General features: G+C 35.9%; 1 protein-coding gene across 3 annotated transcripts in view; it reads right to left on the bottom strand.

Moving 5' to 3' along the window:
* mypn (myopalladin) overlaps positions 1-18,681 on the bottom strand; it is a 46,044-nt gene that overhangs the window by 2,774 nt on the left and 24,589 nt on the right. Inside the window, exons 10-20 of one of the 3 annotated variants that reach the window (XM_079634798.1) lie at positions 17,867-18,668; positions 16,380-17,774; positions 13,849-13,990; positions 12,374-12,448; positions 10,240-10,461; positions 8,677-8,826; positions 8,516-8,592; positions 6,255-6,381; positions 4,616-4,823; positions 3,123-3,288; positions 677-810 (exon numbers count right to left, since the gene is read on the bottom strand). In XM_079634798.1, coding sequence (XP_079490924.1) covers positions 677-810; positions 3,123-3,288; positions 4,616-4,823; positions 6,255-6,381; positions 8,516-8,592; positions 8,677-8,826; positions 10,240-10,461; positions 12,374-12,448; positions 13,849-13,990; positions 16,380-17,774; positions 17,867-18,668 — 3,498 coding nt within the window. Of the gene's footprint in view, positions 1-676; positions 811-3,122; positions 3,289-4,615; positions 4,824-6,254; positions 6,382-8,515; positions 8,593-8,676; positions 8,827-10,239; positions 10,462-12,373; positions 12,452-13,848; positions 13,991-16,379; positions 17,775-17,866; positions 18,669-18,681 lie in introns of all 3 variants that reach the window. The other 2 variants (XM_079634797.1, XM_079634799.1) reach the window with 2 other exon arrangements.

Raw genomic sequence — 18,681 nt, 5'->3', positions numbered from 1 at the left:
ACTTTCTCACACACACAGACACTCACACTCACACACACTTACACACACTTACACAGACTTACACACAGACTCACACACACACACACACAGTTTAGATTAACTCTAGAAGTTTTAGATTAAGTAAAATATCGTAGTTTAAATGTAAATTATCAGGATGATTTCTTAAATTAAAAAAATGATGTTGAAATAATTTTAGATGGCGAGTATTAATATAGCAGTTAAATATTTCATTAAAATAATTTCTTAGAATAATTAGGAAAAAATATGTTTAAAAAAGTTATTAATATATATAGTTTTCGATTGAGTATTAATTTATTATAATAATTTCTTTAATTAGAAAAATAGTTTTAAATAGTTTTAGATGGAGTAATAATATAAGAATACTTTCTTAAATTAATCAGTTAAAATAGTTCTGGATGGAGTACTAAAATAGTTTAATACATTTTTTTAAATATTAGAATAATTTCTTTAAATAATCAGAAAAGTTCAGTTTAAAATAGTTTTAGATGGACTATTAATACAGAAGTTTAATTTAGCTTTTCATTCATTTATTCCTCATCAGATAACAAAGGTTCTGTACACTGTGCTTTAAATCATTGCAGGAGTATTAATACTTTAGTTTATTTTTTTTTTACCTCACAAATTTACAGTATTGAAACATAAAAAAAAGGCTCACCATAAATGTCTAGTCTGGCTGTGCATGATATGATTCCAGCCTCGTTCTTCGCAGACACCGTGTACCAGCCAGCATCTTCTTTTCTGGTCGGCTGAATTAGTAGACATACGTAACCGGTAGTGTCCTGATGCATGCTGGGATAGCAAAACACAGAATATGAATGTCAAAATATATACTTTTTACTCATTTACTGTATTATCTACTGCATTTAAAGGACAATTCCGGTTCAAAATGAACCTAGGGGTAATTAACACATGGTTACCGAGTCGACCGTTCTCTGGGATGCGTTTTCATGATAATCGAATGTAAAGAGTTTTATCTCTAAAAACTGATTAGCTTATAACGCTAGTATATGGGGCATAGAGAAAGTTAAAGTAAATCGCTAGTTAATACCACTAACAAGGCTCAAAATAGCCTCACAATAACACGGCAGCATAATGAGGGACATGCAAACCGAAGCATTGAGAACTGTGTAAGTGTACAGACGGTTTAATAAGAAGATACTTTATAAAGACAGTACATTACGCGTATATAGGCAGGAGCCATCTTGGAAAACACAAAACAGTCTCGACTAGTCGAGCCACGAACGCCGTGCTAAGTGAGCTGGTCGATAGGAATTACGTTTGTAAAATCTCATAGATATATACACTAGATGCCGCCTTGGCTACGGCAGTTCGTTGGAACGAACGCGTCAATAGAGCCGCCATCTTGGAACAGGGGAGCCCCTCCTCTTTAATGCATCAGCGTCAATGTAGGCTAACGTCTAACGGAAATAAAATCACCATAAATCGCCATGAATGCGATTTTCTAGTTTTTTTGGTTCGTTCCAACGGTCAGACATGTATTTATCATTGAGTCTTTATCATCATCTAGTTCATATTTTGTTTGTGTGAACATCCATACGCAGCACATAAGTCCGGCATCATCCATGAATTCGAAGTACAGGCGGAGATAGCAGCGTTACCCAGCTACTTCCTATGACAAGACCCCTGTTCCAAGATGGCGGCGGTTTTGATGCATGATTAGAACCCCAAGGCGAGATCTAGTGTATATATCTATGGTAAAATCTAACGTAGCACGGCGTTCGTGGCTCGACAAGTCGAGACTGTTTTGTGTTTTCCAAGATGGCTCCTGCCTATATACGCGTAATGTACTGTCTTTATAAAGCATCTTCCGTAACACTTTATAATAACTGCACACTATTAATCATTAGTTAAGCATGAGTAAACAGTTAATTTGTCATTTATAAAGCATTAATAGACAATAATAAGCAGTTTATAAATACAGTTAAAAATGCTTTATTCTTGATTTAAAAGCATATCTATAATGTGTTTGATAATTATATTTTCATATGTTATTAATGATCAATTTATAATTTCTAAATTAAGTACTGCATTATTTACAAACCAGTTATTTAAGAGTTGTCAGTGGTTCATAATATTACTTAGAAAGTGTATGTAAATGATTAATAAACTATTTAAATGTATATTCATACATCTTATTATTCAGACATATAGTAATAGTTACTTAATGTGTTAGTAAATGCTTTATTAACATGTATTTATACTGTAATTCATGGTTAATTCAGGTAGTTATAAAGCATTTAGTAGTGGTCAGTTAACTGTTTTTGTGAGCTCATCTAAAGTGAGGACTATTCATGAACTGTAAAGCATTTATAAAGGAGATTTAAAGGCTGTTAATATTTCTATGTTCTGTATCACTGTGTTGTGTTTGTGTCTTTTTTTCTGTTTAGAAGACAAATGAGCCTTTAAATCTCCTTTGTAAATGCTTTACAAGGCATAACTAGTCCTCACTTTAGATGAGCTCACAAAAATAGTTAACTCACCACTACTAAATGCTTTATAACTACCTGCATTTACTACATTTGCTAATACTTTCTAAGTGATCTTATGAATCACTGACAACTCTTAAATAACTGGTTTGTAAATAATGCTATACTTAATTTTGAAATTACAAATATATATGCTTATAAATCAAGAATAAAGCATTTGTAGCTGTATTTATAAACTGCTTTTTAATGTAAATTAATGCTTTATAAATTATGAATTAACTGTTTACTAATGCTTAACTAATGATTAATAGCGTGCAGTTATTATAAAGTGTTACCGTATCTTCTTATTAAACTGTCTGTACACTGACACAGTTCTCAATGCTTCGGTTTGCATGTAGACACCCTCATTATGCTAGTGTTAGTGTGAGGCTATTTTGAGCCTTGTTAGTGATATTAACTAGCGATTTATTTTACTTACTCTATGCCCCATATACTAGCATTATAACTTATAAGCTAATCAGTTTTTAGAGATAAAACTCTTCACATTCGATTATCATGAAAACGCATCCCAGAGAACGGTCGACTCGATAACCATATTTTGCGCCGGAATTGTCCTTTTGAGTCTCAAACAACATGACCTCCCAGTGAGCTCACCTGACCCTGTCCTTGGAGTGAGGGATGGTGTCGTTGTCTTTCTTCCAGTAAATGAGTGGCTGTGGCATTCCCACGACTCTGCACTCGAGGCGCACCGGAGCTCCTTCTGCGACGCCCGTGTTCTGCAGCTTCTCCACGAAATACGGAGCTTGCTTTATCTCTTTTTCTGCACAGGTTTATTTGAAAAAGAATCAAATATTTGATGCACAATTTATATTGGTTAGCTAATTTCTTGCATTTAAGCGGGAGGTTTTAAAATCAAGCATGTTCAAACTTGTTGACTCTGTATTACATGCAACTACGGTAAACTCATTCTTAACAATAATGAGGAGGACCTACAACAAATCAGCCATCGTGTAAAGATTACACTCTTAAATAATCTTCAGAAACATTTTTGGTGTGCTTTATGGAAGCCCATTTCTAGCTCATAAGAAAAAAATCCTGCTTTGGTAAATCATAATTACCAGTATGAGATTAAAAAATTAAAATTATGACAAAAAAAAAAAAGTGTACTTACGAAATTAAAGAAGTTGAACTCATAAAAAGTCAGTCTCATAATTTCAGCCGCCATAATTCTGATTTTTTTATTGTCATATGTATTGAGTCACTATGTCATAAATCTGACTTTTTATCAAATTTTTTATTGAGTTAGTATGTTATAATTCTGATTTATGGCATATTTATTGAGTTAGTATGTTATAATTCAGATTTATGGCATATTTATTGAGTTAGTATGTTATAATTCAGATTTATGGCATATTTATTGAGTTAGTATGTTATAATTCAGATTTATGGCATATTTATTGAGTTAGTATGTTATAATTCAGATTTATGGCATATTTATTGAGTTAGTATGTTATAATTCAGATTTATGGCATATTTATTGAGTTAGTATGTTATAATTCTGATTTATGGCATATTTATTGAGTTATTTTACTGTGTCATAATTCTGACTTTTTATCAAATTTTTAAAAATCTTTTTATCAGAATTATGGTAGCCGAAATGATGACATACAAAATCAATTATGAGAGTCAAAATTTAGATAAAAAGTCATTATGACAGTCAAGATTATGACATCATGAATCAATTATGAGAGCTAAAATTGACAAAGTTGAATTGAAATTGACAATTATGACACTCATTATGAGTTGAAAAGTCATTAGGACAGTTAAAATTATGCGATAGTCAAAATGGACAAAAATGTACTTGATTATTATGTCAATTTCAACTTTTTATCTCAATGTTGACTGTCAATGATTTTTTTATCACATTATTGATATGCACTAATAAAAATATGCAAATCATAATTTTACATTAATATGCACTAATTTAAACTTTTTGTGTCACAATCGTGACTTATCTCATAATGTTGACTTAATCCTAAATCACAATTATGATTTACCAAAGGATGAATTTTTTTCTTAAATGTCATAAATGAGCATGGATAACACTTGACTGTTAGAGACCGTGAGAAGGGAAGAGTGTGTCTCACCCACGACCTTGAGCTGGAGGCAGAATGAACTCTGTCCCGCTTTATTAGAGGCGATGCAGGTGTACGTCCCGTCGTCCGCTTGAGTCAGAGGATCGATCACCAGAGAATGGATCCCGTTTTCTCGCACAAGCATTCGATGAGTTATGTCTGGATATATCGGCCTCCCGTTCAGAAGCCACATGATTTCAGGATGAGGTAATCCGCTCACCTACACAGCAGTCAGACATGTCAAACCATGCAACTTCAAGCTTTCAGCATGTGTGACCCTGGACCACAAAACCAGTCACATGGGTACTTTTTTTTTTATTGAGATATATCCTCCTGAGACCCAGAAAAAAATAATTTTTTTGAATGTAGTTTTTTTTCATGTCATCACATTGTTTAGAGCATAAGACACAAATGCTAAAAAAAACATTTTTGAAAAATGATATTTTATTCATATGCTATGTCCTCTGTAGTGGACACCAGGACTCAGTTGTTTAAAGAAATAAAATGAGATGAAATTATATGTATAGGCAAAACCAATGGGATTTTTTTTTTCAATCACCAATACATTTTGGGGTTTCAGGATTTTTTTTACCCAAATTTGTATAAAGATGATTCTCAACTATGTTATGAAAGATATAACGGAATGCATTGATACACCATTTTACTTTATGCAATATGTGGGTAAAATGGCCATAAATTAATATTCCCATTCAATGTAAAGTATCTATATCTAATTTGCACATTAATGTGTTCTTGGAGCAACATTTAATGAAAAAAGAAGTGTAATAATTGGAGTAATGATAAGCAACATTTTAATAATAATATCTAATATTTCATAGGAATATTGATGTATAATTTATTTCCATATTCACTTATTGTGTCTCCCAAAATGCCTGATAAACATGATTTAAGTCCTGACGTCCTCTATATGTATTAAATCAATGCCCTATTCTGTAACAGAAAGTATTTTTTTTATTTGAAACCCCATAACATTTTCCAGAGATGTTGGTTATATTTTCAAATACAATTTGAAAAGTAGTCCGATTTAAATTATAATTACAATTTATTATCATATTTCCATAAGAATGCTACATTTGATCACTAAATTAATGTCAGACATTTTTGAAGACCAAGGAGAAGTTGTTTTCATGGTGAAACCTCCAAACATTCGGTATCGCTGGAAAGCCCTGAATCTGCTCTTTACAGGACACCCCGGCTGTGACATGTGACTTGTATGATTTAAGAGATATAATTTACTAAAATATAATGTCCACTACAGTGGCCAAAAGTCTATTCCTGCACTGTAAAAAATAATATTTTCATGATTTGTTATCACAACTTTTTATCTTTTGTCAAATCAACTTCGATAACTAATGTGTGCAGATAACACTATTTTGTATTTTCTGTTTATTAAACCATTCTTCTTCATTGTATTAACTCACATTTTTAATTACAACGAACTCAAAATTTTAAGGCAACAAGGTAACTTGCTTTTTTAAGTTAAACCAACTTTTTTTTTACAGTGTGGGTCCCAGTTATACATCATCTGAAAGCTGAATACATAAGCTTTCCATTGATGTGTGGATTGTTAGGATAGGACAATAAAGGTGTCCATGTAAACGCAGCTACTGTAGGTGTAATATGGCAGTACCTTGCAGTCTAACCGACAGAGCCGGCCCTCGTGGGCCAACATGTCTCCCGGAGCCTGCAGGAAGTGTGGCCGAAAGAAGCGTTCTTGAGCCGGTTCTCCCTCCACTTCTTGCACACGCGCTCGGACTCTGTGGAAAATGATGACAGAAATATTATGCATACAAGCAAAGTTACTTTGAAAAGTAATACATTACAATATTGCGTTACTCACTTTAAAAAAAGTCACTAATTGCATTGCTAAGCATCACGTTAGTTTTGCTCACTTGGGCTGGGCTTGTTTTTTGTTTTTTTCAAATAACTTTTTTCCAAATAACAATTTTTTAATTTTTTAATATTTGAGTTTTGTTGATATTAATTTTATAACCCGAAATGAAACGGGTGTAATTTCATCAGTTTTGGGAGAGTCTGAGTAGGTTGTGTTATACTTATCAATAAATCGTCAGCAAATAGGGCCAGTTTTTGCTCCCCAGATTTCATAGTTATATATCCTTTATATCCGACCTCTGCCTCTATAAACAGGGCGATGCACAACACCCTTGTGTCTCGTTCCTCTTTCCAGAATGAATGAACTGGTTAGATCTCCATTGATTTTGATTCTAGCTGTTGGTTTGATATATATATATATGGTATCGTATAGAGCTGCAAATGTGTCAATTAACCCTTCGCAGGGAGCTTGATTGACAGGTGATCTGACCAATCATACTTCGCCATCCGCCATTTTGTCTGCCAAAGCAGTCAGGAGAGTTAGTAGATTAACATGGAGGATTTGAGCTTGAGAAGCGGAGTGTACTGACGTCTTTCCGCGGTTAAAACAACATTCCTTCTGATGTTCATTCATGTTTATTTGATGCTATAAATGAACTAGAAGAAGAGATGATCGGTTCACGAGCGGCTTTAACTGAGGCGACACAGCGATCTGTCACACACATTAAAGAGCCACAAAACGCTATTTATTGTTTACATTTATATAAAAAAATGACCAAATTTGAAAGGTGAGACTTTGTTTAATATCAAAAGTAAGCTGGTCTGTGTCTGTCAGTGTGTTGTCAGTGTCTCACTGCTCCGCGATGTGTTTTTCACTGCGTGAGAACATGGTGTGTGTGAGAGTGGCGTAGCTTGTCGGACATAGCGACAGTAACTAAGGTAAATTATTGTTGACTTATTGTTGTAAGTTGTACTTACAAACTTTCCAATGCCTTGTTTTATGAGTACAGAACCTATGTGTACTACTGTAGAACAGTGCTAGCTACAGTGTTGCTAGCACTGCCCGGTCATGCAGATTTGCCTTGTACAACATCAGAAGGATCAGGCCCTTCCTATCAGAGCATGCTACACAACTCCTTGTTCAGGAGCTTGTTCTATCCAGACTGGACTATTGTAATGCTCTCCTGGCTGGTCTCCCAGCTTGCACTGTCAAACCTCTGCAACTGATCCAGAAGCTGCAGCCAGAGTGGTCTTCAACGAGCCGAAGAGAGCACACGTCACTCCTCTCCTCACGAAATTGCACTGGTTGCCGGTTGCCGCTCGCATCAAATTCAAGTCACTGACGTTTGCCTAGAGAACAACCACTGGCACTGCTCCCTTGTACCTGAACTCATTACTTCAGACTTATGTGCCGTCCAGAAACTTGCGCTCTGCAAGTGAGCGGCGTCTGGTGGTGCCATCTCAAAGAGGCTCTGGATCTCTCTCTCGGACCTTCACCATGACTGTTCCCTGCTGGTGATGATCTGCCTAACTCAGCCAGAGCCGCTGAGTCTGTAGCCATCTTTAAGAAACTGCTGAAGACGTATCTTTTTCGGCAACACTTGATCCAGTAATACTAACACTTTCTTATATATTCTAAAAAAAAACTAAAAAAAATGCGTTGGATTGTACTGCGAAGGGTCATAGCACTTACATACTGTTGTCCTACTGCTAGTTTAATTGCTTCTATTGTTTCTCATTTGTAAGTCGCTTTGGATAAAAGCGTCTGCTAAATGAATAAATGTAAATGTAGAAGTTTGGTGCCATCCCGGGCATTATTAGTGGGTAATTTACTAGATACAACCTTGGATCCATTAGCGCCCGCACTAAACCATTCGGCTGATATCTCTAAATAAGCTCTAACTTTAATAATGTTCCACCAAAGGAATAAAAGCTTCGGGGGGGGGGGGGGGGGGGGGGGGGGGGGGTGTTTGGCTCGAGGTCAAAGTGCAAATGACCCTAGGTTGAAATGACTCCGAACCGTCCCTTTAATGAAAGCTGAGCATTGATGCCACTCACCTCTGAGAGTGAACCATGGGCCGGTTTCGCACGGGACCCGTTTGGACGATCAAGTGACCAGAGCAGCTTATTCTACCCTGTGGACATGACAAGAGGCTTGGCTTTTATTTAAACTACTATAATTCAATGTCATTTGTGGTGGTTGTCTTTGCTGCCGTTACCTGTGGATTTGCTACCATGACTGTATAATTGCCGTCGTCGTCGTTTGTAGCGGCTTCTATGTGCAACGAACACGTCCCATCACCCTCTCTGATCTTCCTGTAGTGCTCGTTCTTCTTCAAAATCTGCTTTCCATCCTTAAACCAGTAAACCTGTGGGAAGAGTACAAAATAAAAGTCCATCAACAAGCAGCTTGAAGACAGAACTGAAACATAAGTTTAAGACTTTAAAATTTTCATATATAACAATATATATATATATTAGTGCTGGGGAAAGATTAATCGCATCCAAAATAAAAAAGGTTTGTGTTTACATAATATATGTGTGTGCGCTGTGTATAATTATTTTGTAAATATAAATACACAGACATGCATGAATATATTGAAGAAAAATATGTATATTTATATATAATATAGTGTATGTATAAATATATATACAGTATATACATGCAAATATTTCTTAAATATATACATGCATGTCTGTGTATTTATATATACAAAATAATTATACACAGCGCAAACACAAACTTTAATTTTGGATGCGATTAATCTTTGCCCAGCACTAATATATATATAATTATTGAAATATATTTTTAATATTTTATTTATTTATTTATTCATTCATTCATTCATTCATTCATTCATTCATTCATTCTAATCATTACATTTTATTCAGAAAGAACATTTTAAATTGATAAAAAAATTAAAGGTAGGGTAGGTAGGATTTATATAAAAACTTTTTACCAAATTTGATTAAACTTTCTATATATATCAATGCATAATTAAAATGTAAGTACTCTGATAAAAAGAGTATAAAAATCGAGTGACTCTAGACCGTTTAATCTTCATTAAACACAGCTCATTAATTCCATTCGGGACGAATCACAGGATTGGCTTGCGTGACTGTCACTCTCCCGCAGTCGCGCACCCGTTTTTAGGTGGGAGTGAATGGAATTAATGAGCTGTGTTTATTGAAGATTAAATACACTAGAGTCACTCTGTTTTTTATACTCTCTATTTCAGAGAACTTGCATTTTAATTATGCATTGGTATATAAAGACAGTTTAAACTAATTTGAATAAAAGTTTTTTTTAGACAATTCTGACCTACCCTACCATTAAGGTGAAGATATTTATAATAGTACAAAATATTTCTATTTCAAATAAACAGTCCTTTTGTACTTACTATTCTTTTTTTTATCATGGTTTTCACAAAAATATGAAGCAGCGCAATGCTTTCAAAATTGATAATAATCATAAATGTTTCTAGAGCAGCAAATCATAATATTATAGTGATTTCTGAAGGATCATGTGACACTGAAGACTGGAGTAATGATGCTGAAAATTCAGCTTTGATCACAGGAATAAATTACACTTTACTGTATATTCACATAGAAAACAGTTATTTTAAATTGTAATAATATTTCACTGTTTTTACTGTATTTTTGATCAAATAAATGCATTAAACATTTTAATGGTAGTGCAAACAATGAAATTGTGCATGCATTATTTTCTGTGCATGCATTACAATAACATCCCAGAATCCCTCAGTCTGTCAAACACTCACCTTAGGAATTGGAATTCCAACGACTTTACAGGTAAACGTGACGGGAACCCCTTCCACGGCCCTTAAGTGCTTCAGTTTCCTGTCGAAGATGGGCGCGATGCATCTTCCCGTGGGAATCTCATCATGCTGAACATCCTCATCCGACTCTTCGACTGGAGTTCTTTCCAAACGAAACTCGATCTCACTCATCAGCCGCTGCTCGAAGCTCGACACCTTGTATTCCTACAACACACATAATCACGAATTAACTTATGATCTTATCTGGTCATAAACATGTCCCGTTTATGTTTTCATACATCTAAATGAGAAAAGCTTCTCTCCAGGATCTGTGGAAACATTATCCACAGTAGCTAACTGAGTGTTAAAGTTTTCTTAAAAATGTCTAAAAATACAATAAACAATCATACAGGTGAAACTCGAAAAATGAGAATATCATGTAAAAGTTCATTTATTTCAGTAATTCAACTTAAAAAGTGAAACTAATATATTATATAGGCTCATTAAAGTGAGATATTTCAAGCCTTTATTTGTTATAATTTTGATGATTATGGCTTACAGCTTATGAAAACCTTTTCACAATATTCTAATTTTGAATTTGGGGTTTTCATAAGCTGTATAATCATAATCATCAAAATTATAACAAATAAAAGCTTGAAATATCTCACTTTGCATGTAATGAGTCTATATAATATATTAGTTTCACCTTTTAAGTTGAATTACTGAAATAAATGAACTTTTGCACGTGAGATTTTGTGAGTTTCACCTGTAGCCTACAAATCAAGATATATCTAATAAATGACGATGCTAATCATTGGTAAGGTCACCAGATCAAATCAGAGACACATTTTACAATATGCAAACTGATTACAATAAAAACACAACATTATAATATATAGATTGAAGTCTTAAAAGCAAACTAGCCCTCAAAACGTCATGTTCCAGAGGTTAAAGAGAGGTCATATAAAACTAAATTAGGACTGTTTTCATGCAAAAAAACATTCCCAAAGTATGATATGAACCCTATAATATTCCTTCCCATTTAGTACCTATTAGTATATCAAGTTTCCCGAACAGCCCGTCTGTCTTGATAAAACCTGGGCGACCGCCAACATCTCTAATGTAGTCACCTCTATTTATAATACAGAACTGTTCATTCCTGTCTCTGTCCGGTCTCTCGAGCACTCGTGTTTACTCACAGACGCGCTTGCATTCACATGGACACTGTGTTTGAGATGGAAAAACTACAGCCTGTACTGTAAACGGCATTATTGCTTCTGTTTGAGAAATCCATTGAACACCGATATAAATATTCTAATTTAGTTAGTACGTATGATATGTATATATAGTTTCTCGTGCATAATCTTTTATGGCAGAATTCTAGTTAGAGTATTAGTTACGATTAGGGCTGTGAACGATTAATCACATCCAAAAACAGTTTGTGTTTATATAATATATGTGTGTGTACTGTACTATTTTGTATATATAAATACACACATACACACACACACACTTATACTGTATATATATTTATAAATAATTTATATTATGTATAAATATTTTATATATAAACAACACATTTTTCTTAAATACACTCTAAAAAATGCTGGGTTGTTTCAACCCAATTTTGGGTCAAATATGGACAAACCCAAACATTGAGTTAAAAATGTAATTGAAAAATTTAACCCAACGGCTGGGTTTGTCCATATTTGACCAAAAATTGGGTTGAACCAATTTTTAGAGTGTATATACGTGTGTGTGTGTGTATTTATATATACAAAATAATTATACACGCAGTACACACATATATTATATAAACACAAACTTTTATTTTGGATGCGATTAATCGTTTCAAGCCCTAGTTACGATTTACAATGACACTGCTATATTTTTTTCATTCGTTAAACTGAGGTTTTAATGTTAAAGCAAATAATTTTGGCCTTAAAAATATTTAAACGTTCTGCATCTTCCTCTAAAGAGAGTTATTATGCATGCAGATCCATTAGTGGAAAACGCTACCGCTTTATAATAGCTCAGGAAGATTTGTTTCTTGTTTTTATTCAAATTGATTATTATATGTTGATTAAAAAGCAATACAGAACAAAGCACTGCTTGCAATGGAGAAGATTCCTGGTACCTCGTCATAGTTAATGACAGTTGCAGTGGGAATGTTTGGTCCGAGCGATCGGCTCACTTCGCCCACATAACTCGGCTTCTATGGAGGACAGGATGAATGACGGTGATGTAAACACAGACACTGGTCACACATCAAGACAAATGTGTGTTTTAGTGTTACTCTGACAGTGTTAATATGATACGGACGCATGAAACATGAAACACTTGACACATGAAATGTTTTAGCATGTGAAAAGGGTGATTCTTAAATGGGAAGGTCTTCGCTGATGCATATATTTACTATATATACAGAGTATATATATATATATATATGTATATGTGTGTGACCCAGGATGACAAAACCAGTCACATGGGTCAATTTTTTTAAATTGAGATGTATACTTCACATGAAAGCTGAATAAATAATCTTTCCATTGATGTGTGGTTTGTTAGGATAGATAAAACTATTGAAAATCTGGAATCTGATGGAGCAAAAAAAATGTAAACATTGAGAAAATCTCCTTTAAAGTTGTGCATTTATGTTCACGATTGTGCTGCATTCACTCACAAAAATACATGTTTTATATATTTACGGCAGGAAATTTACTAAATATCTTCATGGAACATGATCTTAATATCCTAATGCTTTTTGGCATAAAAGAAAAATGGATAATTTTGACCTGTACAATGTATAGTTGCTATTGCCACAGATATACCCGTGCGACTCCAGACTGGGTTTGTGATCCAGGGTCAGATATTATAATATACTGTATAAATATATATATATACACACACACATACACATATATCCAAATAAATATATGGAGATATAATGACCACAAACAGAAATTAGGTTTTCATTAATAAGGGACATATAGTATTGAAAGTATTACATTTCTAAAAGTCCTCAAATCATGTATATTTGCATTTAAAATCAACATGAAACACTCGCACATCAAACAACCTGAAGTATTTCCTGAAGAAAAGTGGGTTTGATTTCATGTTGACATTAAACATATAGTTTTAACTTTTAACTTTAAGTCCTAAATATTTTTTTAAAGACCTTTACAGAACAACTAAATATTTACAGTCATACATATTTCAATCTCTCTCTCTATAGCTGCACAAGAGAGAAAAAATTGCATATTTTTGCAGGTATAATTAAGAAGTGCAAGTTATTTTGACATGAAGGGTATAGCAAATATTAATTTGAGAGTAGAGACTGATCTAACTGTGGTACTTGTAATATAGTACATGTACGCCATGTTATCTATTTTTCCTTCTTTATTCCGTCTCTACTTCCATCAATCAGTGTTTTGTATAAGCCCACACAAACACTATTACAAATTACAATTGTGTGTCACATAAAGAAACTGATGTGAACTAAAGCAGACGAGCAACCCTGAGTCTGTTAACCCTGTAAAGTCATTGCCTACTATTTCTACTATACACTAGTCAAACAATCTTTACATCTTTAATATTTATAACACGTTGTACCTGTTGTCCAAAATGAAATGGTTCATCTTTAAATCGCAACTTCTTCTCAATATCTTGTAAGAGTGTTTCCCTGCTTTCGCGGAGGTCACTATCGGACATGAGTCTGGAAACTCTCTGATTCTTCTTCTGTGAACTTTGAGGCCTGGACATGGAGTAACACAACGAGACTGAGGTAAGAAACACAAGAAGATACAGCAAACCCTGGCCATAACCTGCCCTTAAAATCACAGGTTTATTAAAAAATTTCACTTTAACCCTTAAATCTCGCTGGCTGATTGGAATGACTTACTTGGGTAAATCACATTAAAGGATTAGTTCACCTCAAAATGAAAATTTCCTGATAATTTACTCACTCCAATGCCATCCAAGATGTTCATGTCTTTCTTTTTTCAGTGGAAAAGAAATTAATTTTTTTGAGGAAAACGTTTCAGGATTTTTCTCCACACAATGGACTTCAACCGCAGCCAAATTGTTGAAGTCCAAATCAATGCAGTTTCAAAGGGCTCTGCACGATCCCAGCTGAGGAATAGGGTCTCTAAAATAAAAATGTATATATTTTTGTTCGTCTTGTGCTGGTCTGCGACGTGCCAGGCATTACGTACAGTAATCACGTTGGAAAGGTCACGCTGGACGTAGGCGGAAGTACAGCCCCATTGTTTACAAGCGTGGAGGAGGATCGTTCAAATTATATTGTATGTTGAATGACATATTTATGTCTTTGTGTCAGTTTATTGTTTAAAATGGTCCTTTAAGTCTTCGCACGTTCGCTTTGTAAACGCTTAATGGGGAGGTACTTACGCCTACGTCCAGCATGACCTTTCCAACGTGATTATGTAATGCCTGGCACGTCGGCACGTAGCGAGATAAGACCCTATTCCTATTCCTCAGCTGGGATCTCGCAGAGCTGTTTGAAGCACTTTTGAAACTGCATTGATTTGGACTTCAACAATTTGGTTGCGGTTGAAGTCCATTGTGTGGAGAAAAATCCTGAAATGTTTTCCTCAAAAAACGTAATTTCTTTTCCACTGAAGAAAGACAGACATGACCATCTTGGATGGCATTGGAGTGAGTCAATTATGGTGAACTAATAGGTGAACTAATCCTTTAAAGGAACAGTTCACCCAAAAAACGAAACTCTCCATTGACTGTCTTTCGTCAATGAAACACAATAAGGGGAATTTTTTGAAGAATATTGTGGACTGAGTGGCTTTTCTTTTCAATATAGTGAAAATGAAAGGGTGATGGCGGCTTGTCAAGCTAAAAAATGACATAAAACAAGCATAAAAATATAGAATCTTGACATCCACTCTTCTTGGAACTTTTGTGAAAGTTTATAAGAGAAACCATTATGAACATCAAATATTTTCAATGAATCAGTTGATTCAGTTCCTTTTGTTCACAGATCTGTTTCTTTATTTAAACGTACTGACTTACTGATCTAGTAACAACTAACAGGCTACTGGAGTGCTATCTTATATTATAGGTTTCAAAAGATTATGGAATATAATACAGTCACACGGACCACTTTCATAACAGTTTTGTGGTGTTTTTTCATCCTTTCTGAAGATTGAGAGCATCAGTTATCAACTCACTTTCATGCCAGGATATTCTACAAAAAAAATAAAAAAATCCACCTTTTGTGTTGCACAGAAGACAGAAATTCAAATGGGTTGACGAGTAAATGGACAAGTAAACAATTAATATTTGAACGTGAACTATCCCTTTAAGAGAAAGTGTGATGTTTAAACCATATTCTGATATTTTAACTTGCCAATAAAGTTGCCAGCATTTTTGATCATTTTCACAATATTTATAAAATTGTATTATGCAATATATTAAAAGAAAGAACAGACCTCTGCCTTTAAAAAAAAAAAAAAAAGGTTTTATTCTAGCTTAATGCATACTTTTTTTATCAACACTTGAAACTTTTATCAACACTTAATAAAAAGCAAAATTTTGAGCAAAAAGCTGAGAAAAACGCATTTCTGTCAAGGACTACGTCCTGAACGGATCCAGAACGATGATTAAAACACAGATGGAGTAGATCGAGTTCATCAACACTCCCGAAGCTTCACAGTCCTGCAGCTCATCGACATTTCACTCAGTAACATTAGACAGTTTTGATTTATATGCAGTTTAATGTTGATGATCGCATTATTTTACATATGCATCTGCTTACATATGCCATTGCTTGGTTCTGCTTCTTCTTTCCCTGTGTTTTGGTCAGTAGATTCAGTAACATTTTAATTCCTTTAAATGAAATTAATCTCCTGATCAAAACACAGACGAAGAAGAAGCAGAAACAAGCAATAGCATATGTACGCAGATGCATATGTAAAATTATGCAATCAACAACATTAAACAGCATATAAATCAAAATTGCCTAATGTTACAGAATGAAATTCAGACTGAAATACTCTTTTAGAAGATGTGTAATAGCGCCCCCTACTGTATAGCGGGGAAAACATGGAAAGCCAGAAATTTTCGTCAATGGCAGGGAAAGAGTTAATGTTGTGTTGGAGTTTGCTTACCCAAGTGGGGCCCTTTTAGGCAGGCCCATGGCATTGGTCGGAGGAGATGTTGGCAGCGAAGGAAGGACAGAACTAAGGAAGGCCACTGGATTTTGGATCGGGCTGGGGCTGGAGTTGCTAGACGTTGGTGAAGGAGCTTGTGGTGGAGACTGAGTTCTAAAAGAAAACACTGAATTCACCAGGCCAGGAGGCAATAGAGGCGGTGAGGACACATATGGAGGGCTTCTCGGAGACTCCAGAACTCTAGTTGGAAACTTTCTCGGGGACGGAGCAAACTGGTTGACGGGCGACGTGAGCTCCCGTGTCGACTTCGGGAATAGCTGTGCAGCTAATTCGTGTAGCATTGGAACAGGAGACTCAGTTGGAGAAAGACTCCTGATAGGAGAGAGCGTCTGAGCTGCGATGAACTCCTTTGGCCTGGTGTAGCTGAAGCTCTGGGCGGAGATTGGAAAAATCCCGGGAAGTGGAGGCTGGGGGGTGTTGTTCAGTTGAGGTGGAGACATGGGACTCGGGATGGCCGCAGGTGGATTTCTCACCAGATGCGGTGACGTAATGATACTCAGGGGTGGATAGGATACATTTTGAGAACGTGTGTCTTGTGGAGCCATGTTGGGATGAGTAATTGAGGTGGTGTTTAACTTTGGTGCAGTGTTGTTCACCACTGCTGCATTAGGGGTCATCGATGCTTGTGTTTTGGCAAAACACATGTCACTATTGGGAACTGAGTTCATCTGGAAGGTTGGATTCATGTTCATTTGTGATATATGACTGGAAGGAGTAATGGGTGGCTTATTGGTCACGTAGTTAGAGTTTGGTTGTATGGATGGAGCCATGATAATTTGATGAAAAGGCATTGAATGCCCAACATTTGATTGAGGCATAGGGATGTTCGGAGCTCCTGTTGGGATTACTGGTATCACACTTGGCATAGGAGCCACATTGGGTGAGATAGGCACCACATTTGTTGTGGGTATTAAGGTAGAAGGAACCATATTTGGTGGAACAGTATTTAACAAAGTAGTAGGAAACAGATTTTGTTGAGGGGTTGAAGGGTGGGTGTGTAAGGTTGTGGCTGATGGAGTAAGTTGGGGCAAGGGCATAGAATTGGTTAAAAGCATGTTCAATTGGGATACAGGAGCAGCTTTTAATATGGGAGTAGGCAGAACAGGTGCTACAGGGATGGATGCAGGGATCAGCTGTGTAACTGGACCAGAGGGAATAACGAGAGGTGGTCGGAGTGGAGATGGCACTGGATTTGCAGAAGGAGTTGGCGTGACAGGCGGTGGCTCACAACTTCTCCCATCTAAATGTGGTAATTCTTGGCTTGGGGAGACGTTATCCTGCAGCTGTTCCAAAAGCACCTGATTGTGGAGGATCTGTAGCTGTACTGGGTCTCTAAGATAAGAGAAAAGAAGGAGAAAACAAATGCATTGTATCTAGAATGGTCCTAAAATGTTGTCTTGCAACATTCTGAAGTTGGTACTTACAATTTTGGTTTAGCCAACACCGGTGGTGGTTCTTTGGATGACATTTCTTTCTCCTCTTCTTCTTCATCCTCCGGGAGTTTAAAGGTTACGCGGAGACCTGCTCGAGAAGTAGAGCGGGGTTCATTGTGATACCCTAACACACCCTCGGGTCTTGTCTTGAGGCAAGAAGTTGGGGGATCCGGTAGGGGTTTAACAGGTGGTTGATCTTGATGGTTACTGATGTTTACTGGTTTGAGACTAGTAACAGAAAGGCTGGAGGTAGATTTTGAACCATTTGGTGATGGTTCAACCCAGGCATCCAAGTCTAGAGTGATGCCAGAGGATAATCCGTTGGATGGACTTTGGTTCACTTCTGTGCAAGACTTGAAACCAGACCCTCCTGAATCGAAGTGTGTAGTGCTAGAGTTGACAGACTTATGGTTCGAATCAGAGGTCAGTGAAGAAGCATTGAAGCTGAGTGGGTCTAGCTGAGGTAAACTACTCCTGAAGGTATCTGAGCTGTATTTTCCAATGCTGAGAGGGTTTAGACTAGGCAGGCTAGTGCTGAGATCATGGCGAAACGAACTAGGGTTTAGGGAGTCTGAACGAAACGTTTCAGAGTCCAGAGGGTCTGACTGCTTAAAGACAGAGCTCAAAGGGTCAAGACAAATCATACTCGAGTGAACCTTGTTGTTTACCAGAGGAACATCTGGCTTGCGCTTCAAAGTTGTTGATATCAGGTCTGTTGCTTGAATCTTTGTTGGGGAGGATTCCACAGTTAAAGTGCTTGTTGTTGTGGGTTTGTTGTTGTTATTATTGTGTCCTATTGATGCAGA

This window comes from Phoxinus phoxinus (assembly GCF_949152265.1).
Source record: "Phoxinus phoxinus genome assembly, chromosome: 14".
NCBI lineage: Eukaryota > Metazoa > Chordata > Actinopteri > Cypriniformes > Leuciscidae > Phoxinus > Phoxinus phoxinus.
Note: the sequence above shows the minus strand (reverse complement) of the source record. Positions and strands in the feature narration are given on the sequence as shown.